Source organism: Pelophylax lessonae, assembly GCF_965119305.1.
Source record: "Pelophylax lessonae genome assembly, chromosome: 5".
NCBI classification, from domain to species: domain Eukaryota; kingdom Metazoa; phylum Chordata; class Amphibia; order Anura; family Ranidae; genus Pelophylax; species Pelophylax lessonae.
Window position 1 is genome coordinate 111,217,411 of NC_138772.1, and position 15,041 is coordinate 111,232,451.

General features: G+C 45.8%; 1 protein-coding gene across 8 annotated transcripts in view; it reads left to right on the forward strand.

Annotated features, from left to right (window-relative positions):
- Nucleotides 1-1,711: 1,711 nt before the first annotated feature.
- The window catches only part of KMT2C (lysine methyltransferase 2C), a 448,529-nt gene continuing 435,199 nt past the window's right edge, over nucleotides 1,712-15,041 (forward strand). For all 8 annotated transcript variants that reach the window (XM_082258361.1, XM_082258363.1, XM_082258369.1 and 5 more), the window contains exon 1: nucleotides 1,712-2,167. In XM_082258361.1, coding sequence (XP_082114487.1) covers nucleotides 2,040-2,167 — 128 coding nt within the window. In that variant the 5' untranslated portion in view covers nucleotides 1,712-2,039. The remainder of the gene's footprint in view (nucleotides 2,168-15,041) is intronic.

Here is a 15,041-nt window from a genome sequence, read left to right on the forward strand (position 1 = left end):
GATTGGCGGATATGGCGGACTCATTGCCCACCGGCACCTGCCCGATGCTTTGGTACACAGACAAAACGGTCTGTCAGAACAGAAGGCATTGATCCTGTATCTCTGCTAAGCAGGAACACTGATCTATGCCTTCCCCTAGTATTAGCACCTCCCCCACAATACACAAGCACTACTCAGGCACACATTTTGCCCTTTCATTGCCCCTGACGTTAACCTTTTCCCTGCCAGTGTCATTAGTACAGTGACAATGCATATTTTTTAGCACTTAACACTGTATTAGTGTCACTTGTCCCCAAAAAGTATCAGTTAGGCCCCTTTCACACTTGTGCGACTTGTCCTGCGATTTTGGACCGCAAAATTGCATGACAAGTCGTTTTCCATTATTTTCAATGAGCCCCATTCATATCTGTGCGTTTTGAAGTCGCACAGACTTCAAAGTAGTTACTACTTTGGGCTGATTTTAATGCGTTTTGAGGTATATAGCCATAGGCAATGCTTTCAAAATCGTGTCAAAATCGCGTCGCAAAATCGTGTCGCATAAGTGTGAAAGGGGCCTTAGTTGTGCAATTTTGCTGTAACTTTGATGCAATTTTGACTGGATTCGAAGAAATGCCTGTGTAATCCTGAGGTCTATGGACCTCAAGTTACATCAAAGTCGGACCAAAGTAGTGCAGGGACTACTTTGAAGTTGCTGCGACTTGAAGTTGCACAGATATGAAGGGTACTCATTGGAAATTATAGGGTATTACTTGTCATGCAACTTTGCAGTCCCAAGACGCAGAACTATGAAAGGGGCCTTTGTGTCCCATTTATCTGCTGCAACATCGCAGTCTCGCAATAAGTCGTTGATCGCCGCCATTACTAGTAAAATAAATAAATACATAAATAAATCTATTCCCTAGTTTGTAGACGCGATAACTTTTGTGCAAACCAATCAATATACGCTTTTTGCGATTTTTTTTACCAAACATATGTAGCATAAAACAAATTGGCCGAAAATGTTAAAAAATTTTGATTTTTACATTTTTTTTTTGGGGAATTTCATATAAAAAAATGTGAAAAATATTGTTATTTTTGCAAAATTGACGCTCTTTTTTTGTTTATAGTGCGTGATTAAAAAATCGCACAGGTGATCAAATACCACCAAAAGAAAGCTCTATTTGTGGGAAAAAAGGACATCAATTTTATTTGGGTACAGCGTCGCCTGACTGCGCAATTATCCGTTAAAGTAACGCAGTGCCGAATGGCCTGGTCATGGGGGGGGGTAAATATTCTGGAGGGCGAGTGGTTATACAGGTTTAGTAAATTTTAATAAAGATTGCACAATGAAATGTCATGGTGTACGACCAGCAGGGAGACGATTGTGCAATCAGATTGTATTATTCCGGGGTTCAGCGGTAGGTCGGCATGTGTGTAAGGACAGGACGGGGGTGAATGGTGAACAGACATCTGATCGCCTTCCCCGTCTCCCTTCTGCTGACAGGAGATCGGATGGGACGGCTCGGCTCTACGTGACGTATTTCGCAATCCACAGAGGAGATTCCTCTCCTCCGGCTTCCCCCGATCCCGTGACGTCCATTTATCCGGCTCTCCGGGTTTTCCGGCTCGCCGAAGCCTCCCACCTTCTGCTGTCAGTGTGAGGGGCGGGTTGATGGGGTAATGGCGTCACTAGTCGCGCGCCCTCCCTCCCCCTCCCGGGTGCGCGCATGCGCGGAGGCAGAACGGGAGCCCGCAGGGAGGGGGAAGTGAGTCACACGCAGCTTGTCGCACATCCAGTGACTCGGCTCGGGATTGGCGCTGACCGGACAGCCTCAGAGAGTGAGAGCCTGGTGAGGCCGCGGTGTACGGTGTGAGGAGAGGCCCCGGGAGGGGCGCTTCACCCTTCTCCTCCTCCTTTGTTGTTGTTGTTATTGTCCCCGGGGGGTGAGCCTGGCCTCCTCCGCCTCCGCCACTCCGTCCCTCCCCGCCCCCCACTGTCACCCGAACGATGCACCGGCCTGAGCCCGGGGACGATCCATGCGGCCCCCACCTTCCCTAGGATGTCATCCGAGGACAAGAGCCTAGAGTCCGCCTGTGAGCAGCCCGGGCCCCCGGCCCCAGCCAGCCCGCCGGCCGCCGCCGACAAAAGACCCCGGGGCCGCCCCCGCAAAGATGGAGCCCGCAAGAAGTAAGTGTGCTGGGGGAAGGGGGGCTACATACTGCACCCTGTGTATTGTATACTGCCCACTGCACCCTGAGTACTGAATACTGCCCACTGCACCCCAAGTACTGAATACTGCCCACTGCACCCCAAGTACTGAATACTGCCCACTGCACCCTGTGTACTGCCCACTGCACCCTGTGTACTGCCCACTGCACCCTGCACACTAAGTACTGAATACTGCGCCCTGTATACTGCCCACTGCACCCTGAGTACTGAATACTGCACCCCGAGTACTGAATACTGCCCACTGCACCCTGTGTACTGCCCACTGCACCCTGTGTACTGCCCACTGCACCCTGTATACTGAATACTGCCCACTGCACCCCGTATACTGCCAACTGCACCCTGTATACTGAATACTGCCCACTGCACCCCAAGTACTGCCCACTGCACCCCAAGTACTGAATACTGCCCACTGCGCCCTGTATACTGCCCACTGCGCCCTGTATACTGCCCACTGCGCCCTGTATACTGCCCACTGCGCCCTGTATACTGCCCACTGCGCCCTGTATACTGAATACTGCCCACTGCACCCCAAGTACTGCCCACTGCACCCCAAGTACTGTATACTGCCCACTGCGCCCTGTATACTGCCCACTGCGCCCTGTATACTGCCCACTGCGCCCTGTATACTGCCCACTGCGCCCTGTATACTGCCCACTGCGCCCTGTATACTGCCCACTGCACCCTGTATACTGCCCACTGCACCCTGTATACTGAATACTGCCCACTGCACCCTGTGTACTGCCCACTGCACCCCAAGTACTGTATACTGCCCACTGCGCCCTGTGTACTGCCCACTGCGCCCTGTGTACTGCCCACTGCGCCCTGTGTACTGCCCACTGCACCCTGTGTACTGCCCACTGCACCCTGTGTACTGCCCACTGCACCCTGTGTACTGCCCACTGCACCCTGTGTACTGCCCACTGCACCCTGTGTACTGCCCACTGCACCCTGTATACTGAGTACTGCCCACTGCACCCTGTATACTGAGTACTGCCCACTGCACCCCAAGTACTGCCCACTGCACCCCAAGTACTGAATACTGCCCACTGCGCCCTGTATACTGCCCACTGCGCCCTGTATACTGCCCACTGCGCCCTGTATACTGCCCATTGCGCCCTGTATACTGAATACTGCCCACTGCACCCCAAGTACTGCCCACTGCACCCCAAGTACTGCCCACTGCACCCCAAGTACTGAATACTGCCCACTGCACCCTGTATACTGCCCACTGCACCCTGTATACTGCCCACTGCACCCTGTATACTGAATACTGCCCACTGCACCCTAAGTACTGAATACTGCCCACTGCACCCTGTATACTGCCCACTGCACCCTAAGTACTGAATACTGCTCACTGCACCCTAAGTACTGAATACTGCTCACTGCACCCTAAGTACTGAATACTGCCCACTGCACCCTGTATACTGCCCACTGCACCCTAAATACTGAATACTGCTCACTGCACCCTAAGTACTGAATACTGCCCACTGCACCCTGTATACTGTATACTGCCCACTGTACCCTGTATACTGTATACTGCCCACTGCACACTGTATACTGCCCACTGCACCCTAAGTACTGAATACTGCTCACTGCACCCTAAGTACTGAATACTGCTCACTGCACCCTAAGTACTGAATACTGCTCACTGCACCCTAAGTACTGAATACTGCTCACTGCACCCTAAGTACTGAATACTGCCCACTGCACCCTGTATACTGCCCACTGCACCCTAAGTATTGTATACTGCCCACTGCACCCTGTATACTGCCCACTGCACCCTAAGTACTGAATACTGCCCACTGCACCCTGTATACTGCCCACTGCACCCTAAGTACTGAATACTGCACCCTGTATACTGCCCACTGCACCCTAAGTACTGAATACTGCCCACTGCACCCTGTATACTGCCCACTGCACCCTAAGTACTGAATACTGCCCACTGCACCCTAAGTACTGAATACTACCCACTGCACCCTGTATACTGCCCACTGCACCCTAAGTATTGTATACTGCCCACTGCACCCTAAGTATTGTATACTGCCCACTGCACCCTAAGTATTGTATACTGCCCACTGCACCCTAAGTATTGTATACTGCCCACTGCACCCTAAGTATTGTATACTGCCCACTGCACCCTAAGTACTGAATACTGCCCACTGCACCCTGTATACTGCCCACTGCACCCTAAGTACTGAATACTGCCCACTGCACCCTAAGTACTGAATACTGCACCCTGTATACTGCCCACTGCACCCTAAGTACTGAATGCTGCCCACGGCACCCTGTATACTGCCCACGGCACCCTGTATAATGAATACTGCCCACTGCACCCTAAGTACTGAGTACTGCCCACTGCACCCTGTATACTGCCCACTGCACCCTGTATACTGCCCACTGCACCCTGTATACTGCCCACTGCCCCCTAAGTACTGAATACTTCTCACTGCACCTTGTATACTGCACCCTGTATACTGAATACATCCCACTGCATCCTAAGTACTGAATAATGCCCACTGCACCCTGAATAATGCCCACTGCACCCTGAATACTGCCCACTGCACCCTGTGTACTGAATACTGCCCACTGCACCCTGTGTACTGAATACTGCCCACTGCACCCTGTGTACTGCCCACTGCACCCTGTGTACTGCCCACTGCACCCTGTGTACTGCCCACTGCACCCTGTGTACTGCCCACTGCACCCTGTATACTGCCCACTGCAGCCTGTGTACTGTATACTGCCCACTGCACCCTGTATACTGCCCACTGCAGCCTGTATACTGAATACTGCCCACTGCACCCTGTATGCTGCCCACTGCACCCTGTGTACTGAATATTGCCCACTGCACCCTGTGTACTGAATATTGCCCACTGCACCCTGTGTACTGAATACTGCCCACTGCACCCTGTATACTGAGTACTGCCCACTGCCCCCTAAGTACTGTATACTGCCCACTGCGTACTGTATACTGCCCACTGCGTACTGTATACTGCACCCTGTGTACTGAATACTGCCCTCTACACCCTGTATACTGCCCACTGCACCCTGTGTACCGAATACGGCCCACTGCACCCTGTATACTGTATACTGCCCACTGCACCCGGTGTACTGAATACTGCCCACTGCACCCTGTGTACTGCCCACTGCACCGTGTGTACTGTATACTGCCCACTGCACCATGTATACTGCCCACTGCACCCTGTGTACTGTATACTCATACTGCCCACTGCCCCCTGAGTATTGCCCACTGCCCCCTGTGTACTGCGTTCTACGTAGTGTATTCTGCCCACTGCACTGTATACTGCCCATGGCACCCTGACTATGGTATACTGCCTACTGCACCCTGAGTACTGCCCACTGTAAACTGCCCACTTGCCTCCCCGAGTACTGAATACTGCCTGCTGCACCTTGAGTACTGCCCACTGCACCCCTGAGTACTGAATACTACCTACTTCACCACTGAGTACTGTACACTGTTGACTTCCCACCTAATACTGCCCATTGTACCCTGTGTACTGAATACTCTACACTGAGTACTACCCACTGTACCATAAATACTGTACACTACCCGCTGTATACTGCCTTCTGCACCCTGAGTACTGTATACTGCCCACTGCCCCCTGAGTACTGTATACTGGCCATTGTATACTGCCCACTGCACCCTGAGTACTGTACACTGTATACTAACCACTGCATACTACACCCTGAGTACTGTATACTACCCGCTGTATTCTGCATACTGTAGCCTGAGTATTGCACACTGTATACTGCCCCCGATTACTACCCTGTGTACTGAATACTGACCACTGTATACTGCCAACTGTACCCTGTGAACTGAATACTCCACACTACCTACTTAGTACTGCACTCTGTGTACTACCCATTGTATACTGCCCACTGCACCCTGAATACTGTACACTACCCACTGCATACTGCACCCTGAGTACTGTACACTGTATACTACCCACTGCATCCTGAGTACTGTATCCTACCCACTATATACTGCACCCTGAGTACTGTATACTGCCCACTGTACCTTGTGTACTGAATACTACACGCTGAACTATACTGCTCACTGCACCACGTGTACTACACGCTGCATACTGTCCACTGCACCCGAGTACTGCACGGTTTACTGCCCACTGCACCCCGAGTATTTTCCACTGTACACTGCACACTATGTACTGTATACTGCCCACTGCACCCTGAGTATTTTCCACTGTACACTGCACACTATGTACTGTATACTGCCCACTGCACCCTGAGTATTTTCCACTGTGTACTGCATACTGCACCCTGAGAATTTTCCACTGTATGCTGCCCACTACACTCTGTGTACTACCCATTGTATACTGCCCACTGCACCCTAAATATTGTACACTACTTACTGTATACTGCCCACTGCATTCTGAGTACTGTACACTGCCCACTGCACCCCTAAATACTGTTCACTGTGTACTTCCACTGCACCCCGTGTACTGTCCACTATATACTGTCCCCTGCACCCTGAGTATTGCCCCTGTCATACACCCCCCCCCACACACACACACACCCCCCTCACCTGTCATATATATATACACACACCTGTCCTTTATACACCCACCCACACCTGTCCTTTATACACACACCCCACCTCACCTGTCATATATACACACCCACACCTCACCTGTCATATACACACACCCAGACACACTTCACCTGTCATACACACACATGCACCTCACCTGTCATACACACACACACACACACACACACACACACACACACACACACCTGCACCTCACCTGTCATACACACACCCACACCTCACCTGTCATATACACACACACACCCACACCTCACCTGTCATATACACACACACACACACACTTCACCTGTCATACACACAAACACACTTCACCTGTCATACACACACACACACACTTCACCTGTCATACACACACACACACACACACACACACTTCACCTGTCATACACACACACACACACTTCACCTGTCATACACACACACACACACGCACACTTCACCTGTCATACACACACACACACACGCACACTTCACCTGTCATACACACACACACACACGCACACTTCACCTGTCATACACACACACGCACACTTCACCTGTCATACACACACACTCACCTCACCTGTCATACACACACACACACACACACACACACACACACACACACACTTCACCTGTCCTGTCCTACACACACCTCACCTGTCACACACACACACACACACACACACACACACACACACACACACACACACACACACTTCACCTGTCATACACACACACTTCACCTGTCCTGTCCTACACATACACTCCCCTCACCTGTCATACACACACACCTCACCTGTCATATACACACACACACACGCACACTTCACCTGTCATACACACACACACACACGCACACTTCACCTGTCATACACACACACGCACACTTCACCTGTCATACACACACACTCACCTCACCTGTCATACACACACACACACACACACACACACACACACACACACACTTCACCTGTCCTGTCCTACACACACCTCACCTGTCACACACACACACACACACACACACACACACACACACACACACACACACACTTCACCTGTCATACACACACACTTCACCTGTCCTGTCCTACACATACACTCCCCTCACCTGTCATACACACACACCTCACCTGTCATATACACACACACACACACACACCTCACCTGTCATACACACCTCACCTGTCATACACACACACACACCAACCATACCTGTCATACACAGCACACCTATCACACATACAACACATTGCACACTCCTCACCTCTCACACATTGTACACACATCACATATTAGGCACAGAAGGAAACCTGTGGCAAAGAACACACAAGTGGCCTTGTAAGCATGGCTCCCCTATCCTAGCACTGTCTAGCACAGATGTCATCCAGTGTATACAGTATATAGTGAAAGAGCGGGGTGCATGTCACTGCACAAGTTTGGGTTCTTGCATAACCTTTCATCTGTCATGTGGGTATATGCACACCGTATGTGTATGCATCATACTTGTCACACACACAGTGTCACACCCATCCTTGTCCACTGCAGATCACCTGTCATGATACATGTCTTATCACATACACAGCACATATTGCACCTCCATATTTTCTGCACCATTTCTGTTGCGTGCGGTGCTCTCTATTCCTCTACACCGGCCACATCTAGGAGAACACCTTTCAGACATATGCTGGCTCAACGGGCTGTACTTTTCCCTGAAGTTGGTAAAGTGAATGTGTAGCGTAACATTTTTTTATTGTTCAATTGTTGATAGAGTTAAACTTGTACTGCATTTCACCTGCAAGATTATTTTTTACTGTCTGTGTATAAGTGGGGAAATTTGCCGTCACTTGTCCCAAGGATGCATCAGGAACGTGGGTGAAGCCTATAAAAGTGAGGGGAATCCCCCAGAACAGGTGTCCCTTGTAAAAGATTTGCCTTCACCTCTTGTTTTGGAGACAGCTGTAACATGTTGGATTTCCTCTTGCTTTTTCTGTGATTATGGTCACCACTCCGAATAAAGGGTTCTATTTCCCCAGTAGGAGAAACAAACTGCAATAAAAAACTTCTCTGTTCTATCCAGAACTATAAAAAGGCGTTATATTCTCATATATACTTAGGGGCTTATTTATAAAGCAGTGAATACAACATTCACCAAGCATTCACTGCAGGTGAGTCTTCCATTTTGCATGTGCCAATGTCTGAGCAGCAGAGAATCTTTATTGAAAGTCACATTCACTGCTTTATGTAGACCCCATGTTGTCCTGTCTGCTGCATGAGTTTTTTCCTTCCGTTCAGTTTGAATGTTGAAGAAATAGAAATATTCTTTACAAGTTTGTTTTCAGGTGCTTTTTGTTTGCTTTATTGATGTCCTTGTTTTTGTGGATTATTGGCTATAAATGATACGTCTGTCTGCACAATTCTTTCCTGAATACTTCTGTCATTTCCGAATGCAATCTTAGAAGACAGGTGTTGACTTTTGTGTCAGATTTGTGCTGACTTCATCCTTGTTTAGTGATCATTGACACTTCAGCAGGATGCTGACATAACGGCTGATTCTTCAACCAAACACCTTGGTCATTTGTTAACACAGGTCCTTTTGACCCCTGTGCTTATGCGGGCCAACTCTATCCAACGCAACAGTCTCTCCATTGTACTAGAACAGACTATTCTGTTAGCTTTCAACACTGATCTCCTTGTACTAAGATTAGGCCTCCGAGACCCCCCTGTTTCTGTAAGTCTTGTGTTTCCAGGATCCTCTATGTGCCACTATTACATGCCTTTATGTTATCGGAATCATTTGAAACAAGTGGCCTAATTGAAGAAATGATGTCCTGCTCTGTGCATTGATACTTCTAATTTCTGTCATACTTTTACAGAATCACAGTTTGCAGTGCGATTTAAACCCAAAAACAAAAATAGTAATGCGTTGCAGTTTACCAATCATTGAATGGGGGTGGCTGCATTACTTTTTCAGTATTATTTCTTTTATTTTTCCCTGGTGAACTGATCAGTAACACACTTCTGTTTTGCGGTGGCTTCTTTACTCCTCTACTGTATTTATAAAGAAGAAATGTGGCCACCCTTGGCAACAAAATCACCAACCTTTGTAGAGGGGAGTGTTAGATGGGCGATTTTGCTTCTAGGGAAAAATGGCAAGCAGTGGGATTGCCAAGAGGCTGCCTGTCTGTCCCGGTGGAACTGCGGTCTCTGCAGTTGAGATAGCGAGAATGTCGCTCAAAATTCATCGGCGTTGGGGCCAGTACATCACTACCTCAGCTACTGAGGGAGCGAATCCATAGACACACCAGCAGTATCATTCAATTCTGCTAGCGGTAGAATCCCTCATTTGATATCAGCCATAGACCTAAATATCTAACAAACTACAGCCTAGTTCCAGCTAACACTGCAGTTACAGAAACTTTGTTTTCCTTTTTTGGATAAAAGTTTGAACAAAATGAATGAAAACTGGCTGTTGTAAGCACCCCTGTCACTGTTGAAGTGAAAGTAAACCCTGCAAATACTCCCCTCTTCTCCAATAAACTGACGTTTATGAGGTCCCCTGCCGGGGCTGTCATCTTTTTTCCCCAACTCCTTCAGGTTGGCTTTTTTGATTGCCAGGCGTGCGGTGATGTAACTCCAGCGTATAAGGGGATTTCATTCATCCCGACGCACAGCCTCTGTGTTGAGAATGTACCCTGACCTGCGCATATATATATATATATATATATATATATATATATATATATATATATATATATATATAAACAGTAAAACCTTGGTTTGAGAGCGCTTTGCAAGACAAGCATATTTTTTTTTAAATTTTGACTTGGTATACAAACGATGTCTTGATATACAAGTAGCGTAATGTCACAACTGGGTATAAAAGAGAAGAGAGGCGCCTCTAAGTGTAGCAATATGGTTACATTTAATGAAGGTTCAATATTTAGCAACTGACATGGTTGATGATTAAAACAGGCACATCTAAGTATGCAGGCATCCAGGGGAAAAGCTGTCCACATAGACCATCCTCCGCACTGCCATCTTCATCATCCCTTCCCCGCTGCGCTCCACGAGCGATTCAGTCTCGCTTTCAGATCACTCTACTGCAGGGTAGTCTTCCCAATCACAATTGCAGACTGACATCGGTGGTGAGAGCCAGTGGTTCAGAAGATGGTCTATGTGGAAAGCTTTACATCGGATGCCTGCATACTTAGTTGTGCCTCTTTAATCATCAACCATATGAGTTGCTAAATGTTGTACCTTCATTAAATATAACCATATTGCTACACTTAGAGGCGCCTCTCTTCTCTTTTATACTCTGTAGCTCCTGCTGGATTTTGCTTATAATCCCCTTGTGGAGGCGCCATTTGTGGATGGACATTTTATGATGACACAACCTATCACATTGCTATAATCTTTGTATGTAGACTATAAACTGAAAGACGTAAGAATAATTGGTTGTGGAACTAATCATCTGAGTTTCCATTATTTCTTATGGGAAAATTCGCTTTGATATAAGAGTGCTTTGGATTACAAGCATGTTTCCGGAACGAATTATGCTCGCAATCCAAGGTTTTACTGTGTGTATGTATATATATATAATATATATATATATATATATATATATAATATGTATGAGTGTGTGTGTGTGTGTATATATATAATATATATATATCACACCACTTTCTCTTCAAGCTATAAAACGCTGAGGTGTGAATGGGGCCTAACTCACCAGATCACCAGGTGAAAAAAGCATAAAAAGGAAATCTAATTGTTTGGCTGCAATCATTTTCATTTTTTGGGGGGTATTTATTGTGTTTTATACTTGTTTTAGATTTGCATGGTCTGAAAGCTACATTGGGTACTATGCTGCATGTTCATATAGCGTTGTCTTTGATTAAAAAAATGTTGGTTGCTTTTACTAGCTTCTTGTATTTTTTTATATCCTGTGGTTTTTATTTGTGTTATATTTAAATTTTGATAGCGTCAGTTGTCATGTTTACTAGCATGTGTTTAAAAATATTGCTTTAGTCAGTAAACCTGGCCACATTGTGAGAATTGTAGTGGATTTTAGCATAATGTTTAACAGACTTTGTTGGTGGCAGTTTATTAGGTTTATGCTTAATTATTCATATCCTATTTTCGAGATGGCTTTTGATGTGATTAAAAAATAAGTAAATGAGTAAACAAAGAATATTCTACCTCTTTCAAACAACCATACATATTTACTGGAAATCTGCAATAATTAGCTGTACAAATGATTAGGTTCTACTGTGATCTCGTTGGAAGGGTTTGAATTTCTTTGATTAAAAGTTTTTGATGATATTTAGTCGCCTAGTGTGCAGGTTATGTACTAACAAGATTTTAATTTAGAATGGTTCAAACATTATATTTCCATGTTTTTTTACACAGAATTTTCAGTGTTCAAAAACTTTTGTTTAATGTGTCTGATGACCGTTTTATACTGACGCTTTCACTAAGGTTCTATTTGCCTATTAATGTGATGAGTAAAGTTTTAGATATTTGGGTGATGTAAAGAGTACCTTTTGCATCTTCATTTGTTTTACATACATCTGTAAAGCTAAGTGGTGTCTGGATTTTTTTAGTAGGAGGTTTCCCCATACATAAGCTGATTGTTGCACTTGATGATGGATGAAAATCGCAGCCATATTCTGTCACTTTCTTGCTCTCATTCATATGCAGAAATACATGTGTTTGACATTCATTAGTGCATGCAGTTATGTGCATTTTTGTGTGTTTTGTATACTTGTAGAGTAGGTTTGTTTTTTTTTTTTGTAAGTACACTAAGTCCCCGTTCACACTAAGGCGACCTGTGAGGCGACCTGGTCGCCTCACAGGTCACCTTCCATAGGGAAGCTGCGGACCCGTTCTAATAGGAGCGACACAAGTCGCTCCGACTTAGAAAAAGGGTCCGGAGCTTCTTTGGGGCGACCCGGAGGCGACCGCCATAGACTTCAATGTTGTGAACGGGGCCTTATTCAGTGTGAGGGGGAAACATAAAAAATATGGATTATTAACTTTGTCAAAAATGTACAAAACTGTGTTATAGTTGTTTTTCATGCATTTACCATCGTTTCAGTTGGTATCCTAAATGTCCATTAATACATACAAATTCAGTCTATCCTACTCAATGTGATAACCAGCAGCACATATTTGTGAATTGGCCATTATAAGAATTATTATACCTACCTAAATTTTTAAGTTGTTTTATGCAGTGAAATGCAAAAATTAAATTGCAGAAACCCAGAAAAGGGTGAACCGGCCCCTAAAGGGCCTTACACACTTGACGAAAATCGGACGAAATATCCTCCGATTTTTTTTCTCTTCTCAGCGTTCATTACCGTTTTTAGTCGACAGTGCATAAATGGTCACAAAATTTCTCGTCCGATTTTTCTTTTTTTTTTGGGACATTTGTCCCTAGACTTCCGGGTTGTCAGCAACTTCAGATCATGCGCGGTCTTTCGTATCCGATTTTTCACGGACGTACTGCATACACATTAAACGAAAATCAGTCGTTGGACGGACGAAAAAAATTTTGGTGTTTGTCCCTCCGTTTTTTTTTTTCGTTGAAAATGTCGGCATCAGCTCCTGAAAGTTGTGTACATACTAGCCGAAAATCGGATTTCACATCGGGCGGGAATTTTCGGCAGATTTTCTACTAGTGTGTACCCTGCTTAAGCAGGCCTTAGATTATGCAATTTTCTTTCTTGCAACCACAGTCGGTGTTGATGAGGTACCGTAATCCCTCTCGCAGAGCTATTGTGTTCTCCAAGTGGGGGGTTGGAGGGGGGACATCCATCCCTGCCGGGAGAACACAATATTTGTTGCTAGTGGTTATAGCTGTTGGCAATAATCGCATGCTAAGAAATCTCACCTATCTCAGGCTGCAGGGCTCACAGGTGGGCAAGTTAGAAAATGTTCCTTTTAAATGTCTATTCCTAGGCAACGCTTTCATTTTCCCATCCCCCTCTCATACTCACTGCTTGCCCATTCAACAGATTTAAAAAAAAAAAAAAAAAAAAAAAAAAAAAAAAATGGACCTTGTGACACACCATGGAAATAATGATTAGTGGACCCGGCGTTGTCAGCCGGTGTTCATCATGTGCATTGTCCATGTTCCCCCCCCCCCCCCCCTTGTCCTTGTTTCCCTGTTGTCACTTTTAGCACTTTGAGATATGCATGGTGAAATGACTGCTTTGGTGCTTGGGGTTTGGCCCACAAAGGTGCGGGAGAGTCCACAGTTGAGTGTATGCTTTGACTCCATGTTACACCGGGCTTTCTTCCTTCACTTCGGGGCAGCGGCATTTCAGTGAAGCTGTTCTGTTTTTATTTTGTTTTCCTGCATGGTTCGCTGCAAACTAATAAAAAAAAAAAAAAAATATATATATATATATATATATATATATATATATGGTTTTAAAGAGGAAGTAAAGCTTCCTTTGTAACCTGTACCTATAGGTAAGCCTTATCATAGGCTTACCTATAGGTACTGTAAATATCTCCTAAACTTGCATCGTTTAGGAGATATTTACTTTGTATGCCGTCACTGACACATGCTTTCTGAAGGAACGGCCGCCCTGTGCCCCGCGTGCATGCAAACCTGGAAGGAAGACCGGGTATAGATGGACCATGGACGCCATGTGAACGGTGAACTGGCCATTCTGTGGGGGCTTTGTTTTAAGGTATTTCATAATGAGCTAGTATGCGATGCATACTAGTAATGTAAAAATGTTAACCGCGCTAAAGGAAAAATACAGTGAACAGCAGCAACTTCTAGTGTGACCACACCCTGTAGAATATTGTAAAAATAAGTCGCGCTATAATATGATCAATGGAGATGTAAAGTCCATACAGTCCAAACATAAAGTAAAGATGTAATCCAGGACCAGGAACCCCAAAGGGTATATGCTTACCAGATTGAGGTAAGGTAAAGGCAGTTTCTTTAGATAAACTTGTCACCTTGATAGTAGATCCAGGTCCACGTGAACGGTTTGCTCAATGGTCATAGGATCATGGAAGTAAAGGTAAAAGCGCAATAGCGTAAAACCTTACAAACTAAATTATTTGGACACCACAGTGTTCGTGAAAAATGAATTCAATTGTGTAAAAGAATGAACCTCCACCAATAAAATTGATCACTGATGACAGTGAATAAAAAAACATGCAAAAAATAAATAAAAATAAAATGATGGGTACCCCTTACCAGAGGTGATAGAGGTAAACACCAAAATTAATAAACGT